This window comes from Odontomachus brunneus, unplaced genomic scaffold, assembly GCF_010583005.1.
Source record: "Odontomachus brunneus isolate Ranch 3 - 2012 unplaced genomic scaffold, Obru_v1 Obru_scaffold_001, whole genome shotgun sequence".
NCBI lineage: Eukaryota > Metazoa > Arthropoda > Insecta > Hymenoptera > Formicidae > Odontomachus > Odontomachus brunneus.
The window spans coordinates 3,311,032-3,331,719 of NW_022639451.1; the positions used below are offsets into that span (position 1 = coordinate 3,311,032).

General features: G+C 35.4%; 1 protein-coding gene across 5 annotated transcripts in view; it reads left to right on the forward strand.

The window, feature by feature from the left end:
• LOC116840573 (sodium-independent sulfate anion transporter) overlaps positions 1 to 18,658 on the forward strand; it is a 29,471-nt gene extending 10,813 nt beyond the window's left edge. Inside the window, exons 1-10 of one of the 5 annotated variants that reach the window (XM_032807439.1) lie at positions 3,623 to 3,841; positions 6,530 to 6,790; positions 12,419 to 12,646; positions 15,078 to 15,273; positions 16,249 to 16,469; positions 16,560 to 17,124; positions 17,223 to 17,449; positions 17,548 to 17,721; positions 18,108 to 18,270; positions 18,349 to 18,658. In XM_032807439.1, coding sequence (XP_032663330.1) covers positions 12,440 to 12,646; positions 15,078 to 15,273; positions 16,249 to 16,469; positions 16,560 to 17,124; positions 17,223 to 17,449; positions 17,548 to 17,721; positions 18,108 to 18,270; positions 18,349 to 18,503 — 1,908 coding nt within the window. In that variant the 5' untranslated portion in view covers positions 3,623 to 3,841; positions 6,530 to 6,790; positions 12,419 to 12,439 and the 3' untranslated portion in view covers positions 18,504 to 18,658. Of the gene's footprint in view, positions 1 to 3,622; positions 3,842 to 6,529; positions 6,791 to 9,759; positions 10,236 to 12,418; positions 12,647 to 15,077; positions 15,274 to 16,248; positions 16,470 to 16,559; positions 17,125 to 17,222; positions 17,450 to 17,547; positions 17,722 to 18,107; positions 18,271 to 18,348 lie in introns of those variants that run through there. The other 4 variants (XM_032807457.1, XM_032807474.1, XM_032807447.1 and 1 more) reach the window with 4 other exon arrangements.
• Positions 18,659 to 20,688: the final 2,030 nt, after the last annotated feature.

Here is a 20,688-nt window from a genome sequence, read left to right on the forward strand (position 1 = left end):
CTAGCGGTACGTTCGCTTTAGGTTACGTTCAGATTCCCTACCCGGGTGCACTCTAATACTAGAAGTGCTATAGTATATGTAACATATACTATAGTGTTTCTAGTAATAGAGTGCACCCGGGTAGGGAATCTGAACGCACCCTTAGGTACTCACGCGCTATAAGCATTAGTTTATCTTACACAGGATTTACAGCACGTCCGATATACGACGTCCGATATCGAATAGGAGAACAGCTTTCTAACATAGAATTCAATTCTCCATTAGAAAACTATTTTTTTATTGGATGCCAGACGTCGTACGTCGGACATCGGACGTGGTGTGAATCCTGCATTTCTTCCATATGTAATGAGTGATAAGGATAGAATAATATTTACAGTGTGTGTGCGCTCAAACAAACACAATCCAAATCTCGATGCAGTTTTGTCCACTCCAGGGGTGCGTTCAGATTCCTCATCCGGATGTTCTCTATTACTAGAAACACTATAATATATGATATATATACTATAGCACTTCTAGGCTACGTTCGGAAACATCACTCTCTCGTGTGTTTTCGTGATTTCAGTGGGAAAGTAGTAGGTGTACCGTGTATTTTCGTATGTCGAGTGTTTCCGAACGCTTTCCAGTGTGACTTTTAATGTAAATTAGAAGTCTGTTTTCTGTTTTTGGGTGTTTACGTGTAGCAATCGGATTTCTAATCGGATTAATCGCAGTGATGTAAATTGTCTAGAGAGAAAGTTCCCTAGGCTATTTGGATTACCAAATCGTGAAGGACGGATCGGATTAGCGGATGCAAAGAAACGTTGCGTACATACATCTCTTAAGAAATAAATATTAAGAAGTAAATAGAAAAGTATGTGCATTGTTATTTTCATTATAACTAACGTGTATTTTTCTGCATATGTACATAAATAAATAAAGATTTATTTCTATTTTACTGATGTGTGTATCAAAGAAATAAATCTTAACCTAAATGTGCTTTATTTGGTATGTATATATACATACGAAATTGACTCTGTTCAAACATCCCTTTCTCATTTATTTCCATAATTCTTTAACTCTGAAAATATTTTATATTTAATAAACTTGTGTGTTAACGATTGAAGTACATTTAGGTTAAGATGTATTTATTTCTTTGATACACACATCAGTAAAATAGAAATAAATCTTTATTTATTTATGTACATATGCAGAAAAATACACGTTAGTTATAATGAAAATAACAATGCACATACTTTTCTATTTACTTCTTAATATTTATTTCTTAAGAGATGTATGTACGCAACGTTTCTTTGCATCCGCTAATCCGATCCGTCCTTCACGATCACGATTTGGTAATCCAATTAGCCTAGGGAACTTTCTCTCTAGACAATTTACATCACTGCGATTATATCAATCCGATTGGGAATCCGATTGCTACACGTAAACATCCTTTGTACTGTGAAGTAATGCGAAAATGAAAAGGTTATTGGTTTGTTCTTTTCAGCTTCATCTTTTCTCACTCCAACTTATTGCATTAATTCAGCAGTGCAGCTGAAAAAAACAGACTATATAACGTAGGTAACTAGTAATTCGCCAGCTAGCACCGACTCCCCTTGTTTTTTCATCGAGTGGTTTGGTGGCACACGTTTGGTGTGCCTCTCTCTTCGTTTCCGAACGATCTCACATGAGTGCACATCGAGGGGAGCGTCCCGATTAACCACGGTACGATTGGACACAACCAACCGATGAAAAGAATTATCTAGTAAATTACTAGGTCAAACCAATCATTATAATCTGTGTCCAATCGTATCGTGGTCAATCGGGTCCCACCCCACATCGAGCCACACTGAGTGTTTCCGAACGGCTATCGTCTAGTAGTGTGCACACTGTGTATGTTTCCGAACACAGCCCAAGTATTATGGTTTCTGCACACAGAAACGCTTGCCGCGCGGCGGAAGTTTGCGTGACAGCCAATCAATATGCTGCTTTTCGTAATAACCTTCTAGCTCTTATGGCTTCTGCATACAGGATGCGGTAATGCTTGCCGCGCGGCGAAAGTTCGTGCAACAGCCAATCAATATGCTGCTTTCCGTAATAACCTTCTAGCTCTTACGGAAAAACAACATATTGATTGGCTGTCACGCGGACTTCCGCCGCGCGACAAGCATTGCCGCGTCCTGTGTGCATTTAGCCTTTAAGGCCAAATCACTAGCGATTGGCGATTGACGACTGACAATTAAAGATTAGATTTTAACGAATCAACAAGCTACAGCCTTGTTTTGCTTTGTTCCAATTAGTCAAATTCCAATCTTCAATCGTCAATCATCTATCGCCAATCGTGTGATTTGCCAATTAGTGTGATTTGGCCTTTAAGGGAATCATAAACCAGCTTTTAAAGCCAATTTATGATGGCCGTAATCTGTTAACTTTAAGGGCTATCGCACACAAATTGACATAACTGCATATGCATAGCATAAGACCGTATGTACCAATGAGCATCGAGTATTAAGTCGCCATATTGGTGTTCGATGCTTAATATTCGATGCTCATTGGTCCATACGATCTTATGCTATGCATATGCAGTTATGTCAATTTGTGTGCGATAGCCCTAAGTCCCGGCCTAACTGCCGTCACGACAAGACGTGTTCGAACAAGTTCGGACTTTGTGATTTTTTTGGAACGTGTCTTGAAATTTTCCAAGACTTTACTCTTGAAATATATCATTAATCGGAAAAATGGCGTTGGGGCATAACTCTTAGAGAGGCCTGTAGTCAAATATTGAAGTCGAAGTTAAAGTAATCTGTTAACTTATGCCGGAGCCGTAAACAATTGACCAGTTACAGTTGATTATTCTTCTATAATAGCTTTTGCACACAGGACGCGGTAATGCTTGCCGCGCAGCGGAAGTTCGCGCGACAGCCAATTAATATGCTGCTTTCCGTAATAACTTTCTAGTTTTTACAGAAAAACAACATATTGATTGGCTGTCACGCGGACTTCCGCCGCGCGACAGCCAATTAATATGCTGCTTTCCGTAATAACTTTCTAGTTTTTACAGAAAAACAACATATTGATTGGCTGTCGCGTAGACTTCCGCCGCGCGGCAAGCATTAGGGCTATCGCACACAAATTGATATAACTGCATATGCATAGCATAAGACCGTATGTACCAATGAGCATCGAGTATTAAGTCGCCATATTGGTGTTCGATGCTTAATATTCAATGCTCATTGGTCCATACGATCTTATGCTATGCATATGCAGTTATGTCAGTTGTGTGCGATAGCCCTTACCTCGTTCTGTGTGCAGGAGCCATAATTCGACTATGATTGGTCAATTTTTTACGATTCCGGCATAAGTTAACGGGGTGGAATCCGATTGACCACAATACGATTGGACACAGATTGTAATGATTGGTTCGACCTAGTAATTCACTAGATAATTCTTTTCATCGGTTGGTTGTGTCCAATCGTACCGTGGTCAATCGGGACGCTCCCAGTTAACGGATTGCGACCATCATAAACCAGCCTTTACCCTGATTGATCAAGAAACAATTTTCAATCTTCAAAACGACATGAGCGATACGAGCTTAAGAGTACATTTTATTTGCACCTTTTGCACTTCGTTACTATTACAAATCTTCGTCGGCGTCGTTTCATTGTTGCACTTGACAGTTCGCGTCGCTGTCAAATAGCGGAGAATGCCGGTCGTAGCGTCGGTGCTCGTGTGGATTTGCGTTCGCCTCGATACTGACGTAATCCTGCGGCGCTTCGGGTATTATCTTCGCACAAGTAATGTGTGAACGCTTCTTCGTTTCCTGAGCTGTGAATGTCACGGCTATATTTCGACGGGTCAGCGTTCCGTAAGTGTCTCTAGGTTAGGCAAAACGACTGAGCTTCTCGTTCAAAAAAAGAAAAAACCAATACTGACTGTAGGCTTGTGTATAATACGCGGAGTAAACTTGACGTGAGTTGGAGTAAAAAATAAAAATAATAGATTTCTTGCTTATGCCTGTACTCCAATTCCCTTACATCGGTAGTATTTCTCTTAAGTAAGAGCGATCACGATGTCATAATTTTTTTTTCTTTTTTTTATACAAATTTCCATTGAGATTTTCGACTAAAAAACGAATCTGTCGATTTTTCTTTTATTTCTCCATACAATTGTTTTATTTTAAACCTATAAAATGTACTGGTTTGTGTGTGACAAGTAATTTCGGATTTTTCAGATAAAATATGCAAAGATTATGTCGTTATAATTTCCTGAAACAATGCATGCAAAAGAATGTGTATGTTGTTTTATAAAATTACATCAGAATAGAAACGTTTAATTTTATGTGAAAAATTATTGATCACATAATATAATTAATAATACAATATTACAAAAAAAAAAAACAATACAGATTGGGACATCTTTTAATAAGAAACCTTCAAGAAATGCGCGCGCAAAAATTCGTCGAAATTTATCGTATGTTAGCATTGTCGCGTCGCGAAAATTCGCCGACATTTTCTCGAAGTTTGTATTCTCACAACGAATTTGCAGTAAGAATTATCAATGAACATTCCCAACGTGAATTTTTAATGAAAACTTTACTAAACGCAAATTTTCCATAAGAATTTCAATGAAAATCGCATCTTGAGTAACGGACGCCGACACCGTCGTATAGACGTAAACATACGCAGAAAAAAGAACATTCTTGCTTTGAAAATATCTTTACTTTTCATATGTAAACTTTAAAATAAGCTTATACATTTTATATGATTCAATAAAAAAAATATATTTGTATTATTCTAAAATAATTTTCATGAATGAAAAGCACAAAATATTGGATTGAGAATATATTTTTAAACGTCGGAAGAGGATATCATTATCATCAAAATAATCATATTGTACTTCTTACGAGTCTGCTGCAATATTCAAATGAAATTGTATCATTGTTGAGTTCAAGACTTTAAAATCCTAATATAAAATTATTTGTTTATGCCATGTGTTCATATTGTGACAATATCCATTATTTTTTACTAGTTACAATAATTGGGAGGAAAAGAGAGAGAAACAATTCTAGATACAATTGGATGCAACCAGATTTTAAACGGCAATAAGACGCAATAGTAGAAATTTCGAAAACGTTTTATTTCGTAAAAAAGTTAAGATTATTTATCACTTTTTTAAGTGGAACTACATTTTTTGTCCACAGAATTGTAAAAGAGATCGAAATAAATTCAATAGTAATTCCTAATATTATTCTTACTCTAAACTTCTAATTCTTACTCTATGTTCAACAGTAAAAATACAGACAAAAATACCATGACGTTTCGAATACAATGTAATGAATAATATTCATAGAACATGTTTGAAATGTAATCCATTTTCTACAACACAAAACTCCGTCCTTTGCAATAGGGTTTTATATATCGCATCAAAACAGAATATTTCGATTTATTTTCCTACATGTTGTGTTAAAGTTCATCATTCTCTTTACAACAATGTGAATGAAGAAAGATATGGTTTTATTATTATTTAGTTTTTTTATTATTTGTTTATGCAGTGCGTTTATATATCGTGACAATGTCCATTATTTTTTACTAGTTATTCATATTACAATTTTAAATTATGTTATATAAGTTTATTCATATTCTATTATAAAAGTGTCAGTGACCTTTTAATTTTTGTATGAAAAACAACGTTTTCTAACTTCCTGTTGTTGCATCTTGTTGCCTCTTGTTTAAGAACTGATTAATTGCTTCTGGAGAACTTTAATCGATCTCATTGCGACTGATAAAAATATATTGCAGTATCGAAATACTTTGTGAACGTATATAGCAAGACTGTCAACAAATCCGATACTTAGATACTTAGAATTTTTGAAAGATTGAGAAATTCCTTGACACGACTGCAAGCTTGCATACAGACAGTAATCACTTGGAACACTTCCTATAGAAGATATGCAACTGTAGATTATTGAAGCACAAAAATAGCTATAACTCTGAAACAAGTTCAGACAGGACACATATTTATACGAACTTTTTTTATTATTTTTGTCTCCTATCCACTCTTGAAGTGAGTCCCACATGTTAGGGAACAACCTTGTGTAGTGAATGATGTTTCGGTAAACGCTCTGGATATGAAACAATAACTGTTAACTGGGGCGTATTAGTTTTATTGTTAGCATTATTATATAATTAGTTTTATTATAGAGTATATAAGTTTTAAATGGGTACTTTTCTTTCTCTGTGCAAAAATCAGCGTGCAACGATGTCTGAGTAACACATTGTAGCGCCATTCGCTCTTCGCTTTCAGGCACGAGCGTGTTGTCCTTCGAATTATCGGATAATTGGCCGATGCTCATTCGCATGTAATAATCTAAATTGAACGGTATGCGCCTGTCGCAACGATATACGCGTCGCACAAGCAGTGCTATAATGCGCGCTCCTCGACGAGTCCTCGAGGCACGCGAGGATACATTGCAAATAACGTTGCGATTAGATTAGATTAGGTGTAGCTCAAGGACTACGCTCTTTCCTATTCTTTTTTTCTCTCTTTCTATCAGACGACATCGATAGAGACATATTCCGGACGATTCGGAATAAGGTCAAGGGTCAGATTGCGTTCGCTTCCCGGCGGATCGGCGTGTTCAGATGATCCTCTCGTGTGACTGACTTTCGGCGGGGCATTCAGCAGGCCCTTCATGAGGCCGATGGGTAGGAAACTTTTTCCACCATGAAAGACGCCACGAACCTTGCACAGGTGCACGTCATCTTCTGCGAGTCGTGACGCAGCTTGGCCTTTAATTGGAGTGAAATTCGACCGAGTACGTACGCATTATAATTTTGAAAGCATGGAAGAAAAACTGGTTTTCTCCAATTTTTCCACGAATATTTTCAATTTCTTTTACAAGGGTAGAAAAATTCGTTACAAGGGTAAACAAAATTTTGATAAATTCATGTGTGTTTAGTTAGAACCACATTTGCTTCTTTCTGCAAAGAAGATAATTGCGTGCATTTAACTGAAGGTAAATGAACCCAGCAAGCAATCTATTAGCAGTCTGACGACAGATTGAACATGATCTGTCGTGTCATCTATGTCCGCAACTTGCTGTTGTTCTGTCGACAAAGTTTGCAAACAGAATCCGATAGCAGATTGTACATGTATTCTGTGTAATTTTGGGTTATTGTATTGCAATTTTATATCGATTATATGGTAATCACTACATCGTTACAGAGGGTGTTTTATACCGTGAAAGTACTTATTAAAAAATACAAGAGAATACTTGCTTACTACACAGAGTCGAAGTAACTTTTTTTTCTTCAATAAAGTTTTATAATATTTAAAAATAATAGATTTTTTTAAGTATATAATAATAAGCTTCCCCAAAATTTGTGTTGTATATTTTAAGACTATGATTAAGAAAATATTCTTTGTTGAAGATAACCATTTTAACTTAAAAGAAGGAAAGTAAACTGAGAGATCGCTTTTCTTAGCAGTAGAATATTTTTTTATGTACAGGCGTTTTTGACACGTTCAAGGTGATTTTGAGACCTTCTATGCTATTTGGAGTTTGAGTACTTATTTTCTTTCGAAGCGCAGTTGAAGAGAACTCAACTTTAGGAAATTAATCGAAAATGAATTTTCTGATCGACTGATCGGACTGCACTCTAAACTGCATCGACATCAAAGTGTTTAAGTTACATTGAAACCAAATGTATGCGTCACGGAGAGTCATGTGAAATTCAGCCAATTGCACAATCGCAATGCAACGCTTGAAAAAACGAAGGCTAGCTGCCTCGTATGCGTTAGGCAATTCGCACAATCCGCGTATCGTAACTTTTTTTTTTTGTTATTTGGAAAGTGTATTACGCGCAGCCTGACAATTGGCGGTTAACACGACCGGCCTTGGAACCCGTTTGTTTTCTGCCACTAAGGCGAACGTTGTTAGCTCCAGCTATTTCGGCTTACGACACGCGGTAAACTAGTAGCTGACAATTTTACATCTAGTAGTACATTCAACGGAATCCGAAGGAGAAAGCCAAAAAAGAGCGATTCATCGTTTAGAACAGCAGCAACAGTACCAGCAACAACAGCAGGTGGGAAGACCCGCGAGTTTCTTCTCTCGGAGTTCAATGGAAGTCAACGCTCTGAAAAATTGGCCGATCAATGGATTATAAGGCGACAGTGGATCGTTTCCACCGTATAATCGTTTCCGCGATTTTGTCACCGTTTCTCCTTTCTACATGTAAAAAAATTTAATAGTTGATGTTAAATTATTCAGTCAAATAATGCGAGATTCATGCCAAACATGAAATGATAGTTAGAAAATAACTTAGTTATATAAAGCGAATGTATGGTTCACAAAATTTAGTTGTTTGAACTATACATTCAGGTCATTAAATTAAATCCTGGAGATTTTTTTAATACCAAATCTTGGTAGCAAGAAGTGAAATGTTTAGTAACTATTACCTAAAGCTTTTGTCTCCGAAATGAAAATTGTTTTAGGTAATTCTTTTTATTTTATTAAAAAAATCTCATCGTCCTATTTAAACTATTTTAAGACATCTATATTTTTTATTTTTTACATTGACGCTTTTTATCGCTTCATACGTGAAGTTCTGTTCATGGTTTCATTTGATCCTGTAGCGGTTATTCGTGCTTTCTCAGACTCGGTACTTTATCTCATGATCGAACAGAAACTACTGCTCTATGTAGTGCGTCTTACAAGCTCTATGACGATATCTTTTTACTCATTGCACTGTACTACACGTGCTTATAATATATCCTTATAACTTTTAAGAAATGCGACAATGCCATGTTTATTAGCAAATATTGAAAACAATTCAACAACAGTCGATATGCGACAAATATATCAATAAGTGATATATATATATATATATATATATATAATATATATTTATTAAGACTTCTGCCCCTCGCATTGTCTATCTCTTTTTAATGACATCAGAAGCGAGAAAATGCATGCTAAAAATTCTTGCGAAATACGTTAAAATAAAAATATATATGCATAAAGTAACACTTACAATCCATAAAGTAAGACTTGTAAGATATTCCGTGCACTCTCCTTTTGTTCTAACAATTAATATTTTGTCGTAAATTAACGTGACATACAATTCATCTTCTTAACCTATTTCTTCGCCTATTTCTATTCAGGTTAATTTATAATAAATTATTGATTGTTAGAGCAAAAGGGAAGTGCACAGAATATCTTACAAATTTGTTTAATTGATTGCAAGTGTTACTTTATGGATAAATATTTTTATTTTAATGTATTTCGCAAGGATTTTTAGCATGCATTTTCTCGCTTTTGACGCCATTAAAAAGAGATAGACAATTGGAGGAGTCAGGAGCCTTAATATAATTAATATATAATATATATTAATATAAGTAATGTATATTAATTAACATATTTATTATATTAATATAAGTCGATAGAGTTACTAAACATTTCGTTACCTTAACAAAGTAAATATTAATAGTTATATTTCATCAGATAGAATTGAATGATATTTCATAACATTTATATTTAACCAAATATCTGATAGTAATTACGAAATATTTAATAATAGATGTTAAATATTTGATATCTATTACTAAAATTTTCAGTCCATTTGACTGTGATGAAAAATTCTTCGTACATCAAATCTACTGTGTATTTGATTATTATTATCATATTTAATTACCGAATTTTTACTCAAGTTCTGTAACTTAAATACGTTTAGTAATAATTACCACTTTTTGTTTTAGTGTCCCGCGCGATTTGACAATAGGTACGCGTCCGCGCGAAACATATTCGCGATCGAGATCGCCTCGGCGCGCGTATAAACGCGTATCAGTCGCGCTCGTTAACAGACGCGCACGTTAACATATATATTTTTTCGCGATTCCACGTAAAAAGTGCGAAGGTTAACGGCGACTTTTACCCGAGCGATGCAAGTTCGCGCGTTATCCGACTATATAAAAGGCCGGAGAAGCCGCGCGCGCTTTCAGTTTAGCCCGCCGGAATTGGCTGGCAAGCGTGCGAGCGAGATTTGACTGTGTACAAGTTATACGATAGAAGGGACCGACGTGGAATTTCTCACACGAAGTAGCACGTAGTAGTTTCTATGAATTAGAGTGAGCCCGCGCGGAGGAAAACAAACACGCGTGTTCGGCGGGACCAGTTTCGCCGTCTACCTTTCTTCCTCGCTCTCGCGGTGAAAGTATCGAGGCGCCGTTCTCTCCACCGTCGACCGGTTATTGTCGCAGTGTGGTTTTACGATATATATATATATATATATATATATATATATATATATATATATACATATTTTTTTCATCTATGGTAACTTTAATAGCACATCTAAGGACATGTGAACCCGTGACGTTTCAGAGAAACGTAAACCCACGTCTTGAGGTGTCTTGAGATGCCTTAGGCCTGTCTTAATAGTTGTTACTTGAAGCTTATCTTAAATAAAGTACATATTTGAAAGTTTCGAGTTAGATGTGGATTTTGTAATCGCGAATTGCAAAAACAATGTTATATATATCATGTGATTTAACTGAAAGACTCAGATTGAATAAGTACAAATTCCAATTTAGAGTTAAGTTTGAACTTTTTTATCGAAATCACATATTATGTATGCAACGGTATATTTGTAATAGCGATTTAACTGGAAAACTCACGTTTAACTTTACATTCAAATCTGAGTACTTTATTTTATGAGATTTTTAAATAACGTTTATTAATACGCGTCTTAGGTCCATATTAATATAGTCATTACTTGAAATTTGTACCACGTGAGATATTTAGATAGAATGATAACTATTCTGGGCTCCACAGGAGTAATCTGAAATTAGTATTAATAAATTTTTTCTTCAATAAGGTTATAATTATCGGTTCACGGAGTTATCGGTTTTACGAAGTGGATTTTGAAAAAAAAAATTGTCGCAGAATGAGAGTTATGAAAAATCAAACTAGTTTCTTTCCACTAAAAAACTCGAGCTTGCAAAAAAATAAATATAATATAGTTTTGAAATTTGCGGAAAGCCTCCTTGAATCGATATTTCTATTGCCCAAATGAACAAAAAAAAATGTATTTATTGATATTAATTTCAGATCACTTCTGTTGAGTCTAGGGTGGTTGAATGATTCTCTTGCAGAACGCATTTAAAATGGACATATTGATGTTAATATTCAGCATAAAATCTAATTGTTTTTATACCAATATATTGTTAATAGAACATAACAAAAAATTGTACTCCTACTAATTTATGTCTTTTTATAACTCCCCAAATTTTTACTTAATTTTTACTTCTGTTAAGGTAGCCTCTTAAAAGTTAGGATTAAAAAGAGATGAAAACGTTTGCGAGAGACTGACAAGAAAACCCACACAAGTATCTACCTCCGATTTTCATAAAATTGTAATATGTTGTACTTTAGATCAAAATTACAGATACGTTTTTTATTATATGCTCTTTCGCAAATTTAGGGAGTGAAATATCCCTTTAAAGAAAATCGTTTTTTTTTTCATTCGAAGGAAATATAATGAAAACTATGAGAGATAGAAAAAAATATTTTGAATAAAGTTGAATGGTTTGAAGAATATTTTACAGAAATTATTTTAATAATTATAATAAAAAGAAATGGGAAAATTAATAGGGAAAATATTAACAAAAAAATTTTTGTTTTTTTTTGCAAAGTACTCTTCAGACCATTCAACTTTTATTCAAAATATTTTTTTCTATCTCTTATAGTTTTTATTATATTCTCTTCGAAAGAAAAAAACCGATTTTCTTCAAAGGGATATTTCACCCCCTAAACTTGCACATATAATAAAAAACGTATTTGTTATTTTTATCTAAAGTACAACATATTACAAGTTTATGAAAATCGGAGGCAGACACTTGTGTGGGTTTTCTTGTGAGAAAGTGTTTTCTATTTATATCGTTTCTCTATGAAACATTATTCTCTCGTAGGTTAAATTATCATGCCAACTATTCCTTATTGACTTATTTGTCTCACTTAGTTGAAAAGTACTAAAGTATACATATATAATATTTGTGTGTGATATTATATACTTACATAATATCAAAAAATATTTTTACTGTCTTTTTCTTTTTTGCAATGACTCAGTAAGAGGGAGAATACTTTGTTCCAGATTAGACATTATTTCTTAGCTTTTACAAGTACTTATGACATATCTGCAGTCGAAGTTTATCAGTTAAACACGCTCATGAATATTAAGCTTCATGTCTTTTTTCTTTCTCCTTTAAATCTGTTGCTTTCTTTTAAGAAATTCCAGACAGTACTCTTCCTCATTATACTAAGACAAATATTAATCTGCGACTCGTTAATCTCACATGGCTGACACACGTCAAGGGCTATCTGAAATAACGAGCTCGTTTATTTATTCGTGATATACAGTCTTTGTGTTCTTTATTTTTGAAGAAGCTGACTTGACCCGGAAGAATGGCGTGCGAGGCTGAGCGACGGAAAACGAGAGGCTGCGTCGAGCTTGTAGGTCGATTTGCGTCCAAACGTATGCCGATTGTAGCGTGGCTACCGAGATATAACACCGAGAAGTTCCTCAGCGACGTTATTGCCGGCGTCACGGTCGGTCTCACGGTTATGCCGCAGGGACTCGCGTACGCAACACTGGCCGGCTTGGAGCCTCAGGTACATTATGAAAAAAATCAGTCGGGCACAATTCGAGTCCAGTTAAACGAACTGCATTTCAGGATTACACGTGGCGAATTGATCGTGCTGATCTTTTCAGCAAAAAATTCAGTCGAATTTACATGATTTTTCATTCACATAGAGCGATCTCTTCGCACGAAGAGAATCTTGTAGTAAAACTTGCATAGAATTTGTAACTGGAAAATAGGTATTCTGCAGTAATTGACTATCCTTTAGTTTTATGTGCGCTATTCATATCTCAGAAGCTGAAATATTAAAAGAAACTGTTAAAAAATTTGGTATTTTAAATTCACTATGTTTTGGTAAAAAAGATTTTATCGACAATTTACTTCTGTGCTACTGGAAACATAATAAAATTAAAAAGAGAAAATTTATATAAAAAAGACTATGATATCCTTTACTTATTCTCTGAATCGTCAAACGAGTATCTTCACTTGAAATTGAGTGAATTTGGTGCAGCAAAAAATTGGAATTAACCATCTTCTCTTCTATTCTGTGTATTATTTTCTAAAATCATACTTTTTAATTATTATTAAGTTGCTGCAGAATGTTTTTTGTTTGTCAGATAAAATAGAAAAGGGAATTACCCAATTTCTGCAACAATTGACTATCCTTTTGTTTTATATGTACTATATATATGTTTTATATACATTTATATCTTAGGAATTAAAATGTGTTATTAAAAAAATTTGCTATATTTCGAGCAAAATTTACTATATTCCTTGGCAACAGAGACCTTATTGACAGTTTATTCCTGTGTTATTAAAAACAGTAAAATTGAAAAGAATTTATATGAAAAAAGGCTACCATATTCTCTCCTTGCAGTCTAAGTCGTCGAGCGAGTATTTTCACTGGAATTTTATGTACACTGGTTTTCAAAACACATTTTGTTCAATATAATTTGGAACACAGCTCATGACCTAATAAGAAAATATAACTTCTGGGAATTAATGGAAAACAAGTTGTTTCATAGGATCATTGGCTTTGCTCTCAAAATCGTTTTGAGAACAAGTGTACTTCCATTCGTCGGAATAAATTCATTCTAATCGTGATTGGAACACTTACTCGTATCGACTGAGAATTTATTCTAGGTTCGAATTAAACATTCACTCTTGTGATTTCGATCGATGGCATGTTCGCTATAATATCGAGTGAATTTTTACTTGTTCCAGGTGAGATTTCACTCTGAGAAATTTAGAGAATGCATTGTATGCACAACTACACTTCAGTTTCGTTAAACTTTTATTACTGACCACATTTTATAATTCAAATTTCTATGTAAAGTTGTTCATTTGACACGGTTTTTCTTTAATATAACTCAATCGTGATTTGTGTGATAGCATATGCGTAACTCTGAGACTTAATTCTCTTTTCTCGATTTTTTGTTACTGAATGTAAAACAAAATCGTGCTATTATTTTTTTGCGAAGAAAATATTAACTTTATTCTCGATTTGTCTCAAGAAATCTCCGAAACTATTTGTTATTTGCATCGATAAGCAATGGTACTACGGGAATTAAAGTTATTGTATTGAAGGAATTGAAGTTATTAATACAAACAGGATATTATGAGCAAGGAACTGAAGTATAGATCGATATTCTGCAATAATTGACTATCCTTCTGTTTTATATGTGTTATTCATATCTTAGGAACTGAAATGTGTTATTAAAAAATTTACTATGTTTCGAACGAAATTTATTATATTCTTTGACAAGGGAGACAGTCTATTTCTACTGGAAATATAGTAAAATTGAGTAAAATTTATAAAAAGGCTATAATATTCTCTCCTTGCATTCTGAATCGAGTATCTTTACTTGAAATTGAATGCATTTGGTGCACTAAAAAGTTGAAATTAACAATCTTCTTTTATTCTACGTATATTATCTCCTGAAATCATATTTTTCAATTATTGTTAAGTTGCTGCAGAAGGTTTTTCATATTTGTCAGATAAAACAGGAGACGAAATTACCCAATTTCGAAGGATTAATAATCTTTAGCAATGAAATTAGCAACATCGAGTCGGTATTTTTTTAGACATCCAACGAGGACTTCCTGTCTTCCTTTTAATGACCAAATATCTCACAAAAATTGAATAAAGAGATGACAAATCTTTTTGTACCAACTTGATACTCCCTAAAATCGAGCATTCAGTGTGAGGAAGGTAACGGATCGTGTTTTGGTCTGTCTCTAGTCCACTTTTGATAGCACAGCTATCAACTTGAGCGTCATTAATTTCGGCTGCCGCGATGTGATATGCCGGTGAATTTTACGAGTAACGCGGAGATTATTCGTAATGAGCGGATTAACACGCTTGGATAAGCCGCGTTCTCTGCTTCTCGCTTCGCGTCGAACACACACAGCTCGCCTGTCGAAATTACATTGTTAATATGCAACATTTTCTTCTCTTCCAGTATGGCCTGTACTCGGCATTCATGGGGGCAATGGTCTACGTGATATTTGGCTCCTGTAAGGACATCACGATCGGTCCTACCGCGCTCATGGCGCTAATGACGCACGATTACGTGCAGGGGAGAAATGCCGATTTCGCCATACTTCTCGCATTCTTATCCGGCTGCCTGCAATTATTAATGGCATGCTTGCGTTTAGGTATGGCGCGGGTCAAGCTAGTAAGAGAGCAGTGTGTGTGGAGTCGCTTTAACTCTTGAGCGAGACACGATAGAAAGTAAATCTCGAATGAGAAAGACATTGTCCATTATTAAAACCCGCGAGATTGGTTATGAAGACTGCAAAGTTGTTTTGCGTGCGTATCACTTTGTAAGCAATAATTATTTTGTCCAGAAATGATTTAACACGTCGAATGTCGCGTTAATTTCTGCTGATTGTACGAAAGCTTAACCGACGATTGAGTTTTGTCAAAAATACGATGGATAAATATAATTCGAGATATATTTTTTACCTCGTTTTATCAGTTCCCTATTGGCAATGCACAATCGGTGGAAAAAAGATTGCAATATCTTTTTTGCCTAGATAAACTTTAGAACGCATCCGGTGTCTAGTAAGAAAATATATCTCGTGAAAATTGTACGGAAAAACTAATTCTTCTATTGAATATAGGAGACGTAGCGCAACTAATCGAGGTTAAAGTATCGCAACTTTTTATCCATTGGTCGTACAGCTAATTATTCAAATTGCAATTGATTATACTTCATAATAATGACTCAATGAGACGTATCATAAAGTGTACTAGTTACTGATGTCCATTATGAGACTCAATATGTAAACATGTTGACTGCTACAGTGCTCCATATTATGGAACTTCGCTTCCGATCACTTAAAAATCAGCCATTTTAAAATGACTTCTTACCATTTAAAAATTAGCATAATTTTCTTTAATTTATATTTTAATATGTTAATTGGTTTTTAATTGCTTTTGTAATTATATTTATTATTTGGCAGAACTTAAAAAAGAAAAAAAGATTTATGCGAGTTAACTTGTAGTTGGCGTATGAGACAGAGAATTCTTCTCGTACAGCGGCTATGAACTAACTCGTATTTGGCAGTCAATGTGTTCACTTTGTATTGAGAAGTGTTGCTCGTCTCACGCGAGAAACGATTTTACAGGTGTTCTTATAGACTTCATCTCCATACCAGTAACTGTGGGCTTCACGTCGGCGACGTCCGTTATAATCGTCGCCTCTCAACTGAAAGGCTTGTTAGGCCTGAAAATCTCGTCGCAGGGATTTCTGGACACTCTGGCCAAGGTGTTTGAAAACATCAGCGACGCGAGTCTCTGGGACGCCACGATGAGCTTCTCCTGCATCGCGATCCTGTTGTTCTTCAGGGTAATGCATGGATATTGGTTCAACGTTCGCGCGCCGTCTTATCGTCTCACCGTCTCTCTTTCTCTCTGACATGTTTTGTCGGCTTTGCAGAAAATGAAGGACATCAAGCTATACGCCGGCGGCAAAAAACCGAAGAGCTATCAGCATGTAATCACGAAGACGATATGGCTGATCTCCACGGCACGGAACGCTATTATCGTTATCGTCTGCTCTGTCATTGCTTACAAATTTCACTCGCCCGAGTCTGAATCTCCGTTCATCCTGACCGGTCCCGTGAGATCCGGTCTTCCGCCTCTCGGCCTGCCACCCTTCTCTACACGGGTGAACAATCAGACCCTCACTTTCACACAAATGTGTTCGGAACTGGGTACTTCCATAGTGTTGGTGCCCATAATTGCCGTACTCGGCAACGTCGCCATAGCCAAGGCTTTCGTGAACGGCGGCAAAGTAGACGCCACCCAGGAGCTACTGACCCTCGGCATCTGCAATGTTCTCGGGTCTTGCGCGAGCTCAATGCCGGTCACAGGCTCGTTCAGTAGATCGGCGGTGAATCACGCGAGCGGTGTAAAGACGCCGATGGGCGGACTGTACACCGGGATCTTGATCTTGCTGGCTCTCAGTTTGCTCACACCATATTTCTACTTTATTCCAAAAGGTAGCGAAAACTTGTCTTCATGATACAGTCAACGTCGCCGTAGACAGTGTTGATTAAATATCAATTTGTTGTTATCACTCTTTACTCTTCTTTTTCAGCTTCGTTGTCAGCCGTGATTATTTGCGCGGTGATATATATGATCGAGTATGAAGTTGTCAAGCTTATGTGGAGATCGAGCAAGAAGGATCTCATACCGATGTTTGTTACTTTCTTGTTCTGTCTCGCTATTGGCGTGGAATATGGTATCTTGCTGGGAGTTGGCACAAATTTGATGTTTCTACTGTATCCTTCCGCAAGGCCTACCGTTCATGTCGATAAACGCACAGTAAGTAGTTTGGAGCTAACGAATGTATTGGAGATCTTTCTTTCCTAAATAATGTTTACTTTTAAGTTCTCTTTCATTGCGTATTGCGATTGTCGTAGACTGATCAGGGTGCCGAGTACTTATTGGTCACTCCAGGAAACAGCCTGTACTTCCCAGCTGTCGATTTTATCAAGCAATCAGTCGGCAATGCTGGTATAAAGCAAGGATCTAGTCAAGTGCCGGTTATCGTCGACTGCAGATATATTTTAGGGGCAGATTTTACAGCTGCTAAGGTAAATATCTGACATTAAGAGATCTTAAGATATCTTGAGATAACTCTGAGATATCTAAGACTTGTCAGTAGTCGTTATTTGAAACTTGTCTCATCTAATATATTCAGATCTAATAGATGAATTTTTTATTTTAATCATACAATGTGTGTAGGATCATGAATTATAATTCATAAAGCGACTGGAAAACTCACATCTAACCTAAATTCAAATCTGAGTATCTTATTTGAGACAAGTAACAATTATTAATATAGACCTAAGAAATGTCTCAAAGCGTCTTTTAGACATATATATATGTATGAGATTCGCTAGAATTGAATACCCTGAAACTAATGCGACCAGATACTGCAAATTTGCTTGAAATCTAACTTGTGTTTTTCCTGATACAGGGTATAAAAACGTTAATTAACGAATTTAGTAGCCGCAAGCAGGGTCTGTATTTTTACAACCCACGATCAGATGTCGTTACCGTTCTGAAAGGTGCCTGCGGTGACGAGTTTCAGTACGTTTCTACTCAGGAAGAGCTCTCTTATCTGTTATCAACCATTCAAGGTAATCGAGTCGTTAATCATAATTTTGCACGTTCAATATTATAATGGAATTAAGAAAATTATGTTACCTTATTTTCAGACAAATCTTCGCAACAGCTTCTCGATCATACGCACGACAAGTCATACGTACCTTTAACATTAGGTAACTCAGAGATGGTTCATCGGAATATACGTGGTTCCTGCCATGACCTCAGTGAGGTTACGAGTACCCTCCTGCACGCAACCGCGAGTTGAAATTAATAAAGCGAATCGATATTCACACTCATCAAAGTTCTCACGTCGTGATATTCTATTTATATAAAGTATGTGAAAATGCGTATCCCCTCTCTTATTCAATCTTATATACTTATATCGATATGAAAATAAAGACGTTGAAGTTTTGTTAAACATCTAATGTAATTGTAATCCTTATTTAACTGGCATTAAGTACACGAGAGAAACAATAAATTAAAAGCGACATTATTTTGTAGAAATAATAAAGTCATTTCTTAGTGCAAAGTCTTACATCCTTACCGCTTAAATACGAGGAGTGATTTCTTAAAATTTGGAAGTTAGTAAAACCTGTGCATTGTTTTGCTCGTAAAGTCTCGTTTTGTTACGACACCTAACAATCATATATAATTTTGATCGTCTCCATATACATATTTGTATATATATACATATATAATATAAAATATGTAAAAATCTCTCTTTACGAAATACAGTCTTGGTTGGCACTTGCACTACCATTGCATATACAATCGTTTTTAACGAAGAACTATACTACACAATGTAGTGAAGGCACATTGGAGCCCATCACCAGGGAAATTATTTATCATTAACAGAGAATGCATATTCGTTGTGTACTCGATGTAAATGTAAATTACTACAAGAGTGTAGCGTCGTAATAATAGTCTAAAATATTGCACTCAAAAAATTATCCTCGTCTTCAGTACTCTAATATATCCAGAGAATCTGGATTAAACGCGTTTCTATTAATTAATTATTAACTTAAAGATTATTTCAATGTGACCAGCGCTACTTCAATCTTAAATAAATTAAACAAATATTGTCTCTCTCTATACATGGAGGAAGTTATGGATTAATATGGATGATACAAAATGTTACACGGATAAAGACTGTATGAATCGTTTGCAGCCCTCTCTTTCAACTCTTCTTCATTATCTAGAGTTTTGCATGATATCCACTTAAGTATCACAAACTTTTAAAAGATATCTAAAAGATGTCTCAAAAAATAGACTGTTTTAATTCTTTGCGCTGGAGTGACGTGTGTCTATGTGTGACGTTGTACTTTCGCAAGTCAAACGTACCCTAGTAGTAGAGTTCATTGGCGCAATATTAACTACAAATTTGAAATATTAACTACAAGAACTTTTCTTTTTTGTAGTGAGTTTTTTGTAGTATCTTTTGGCAATATATTTGTGAAACTACCAAGTGATGCAGTATATTTTTGGCCACTTTTTGTTTCGCAGTCTTTTTACAGTATGCTACATTTGTCATTTCATAAGATCCGACAATGTTTTTTACCTTTCTCACATGGCTAAGACTTTGTTAAAGAACTTCATATAAAGGCAAATTTGGGCGATGTTGCATGCAAAGTTCTTGTAACATCTTTATGTAGTTACATTCGGGAAACGTTTGTGTATAATTCTATATGAAATATTTTATTTTTCCCACGAAAAAGGAAGGCAAACAAAAGAATAGTTGAAAATGATAGAAAAAATATCGACAAGGCATGAAAGTTTTAGAAACTGCTCACGATATACGTATCGCTGTGACTCACTAAAATAAATAATTAAAAATCCTTTTGATATTTTATTTTCTTTTAATATGCCAGAGTAAGTATGAATAACAAAGACTTGTCTGTCGAATGCAGCCTTCAAAATTATGCGTAATAAAAGGGAAACTTTTGTAAACTGATACTTCGACCTCACACAATAAAGATGGCACGACTCATCGCGAGTTTTCTTAATCTCGTAATCCGTCAGAATTGCAAGATCCAAATAATTATAAGAATATACGACAACCACACAAACACCCATGCACGTGCACATTTACGCACAGCAGAATACAAAGATTAGATATTGAACCATACAACTGCGAAATACCCGTGTTTAAAAATCTCACGACCTTCTGATTCAATCACGCGATCATAAGACGAAAAGAGAAACTTTACGACTCGTTCCATACTGGAGATGCCGCCAAAAAATCCATATCTTCTTCCCAAAACTTACAATACACTCTAAACCCCAACTTATGTCATTTCTTTAACTTCTTATAATCTCCTCCAGAGATTCTCTCACTATTCTAATATCTCACGTCTAAGCAGATCTCAAGTTTGAGCACGTAGGACAAGTTTTAAGTAACGATTATTAATACGGACTTACTATTACTAATCATTACGTGAGTTTTCAAGAAA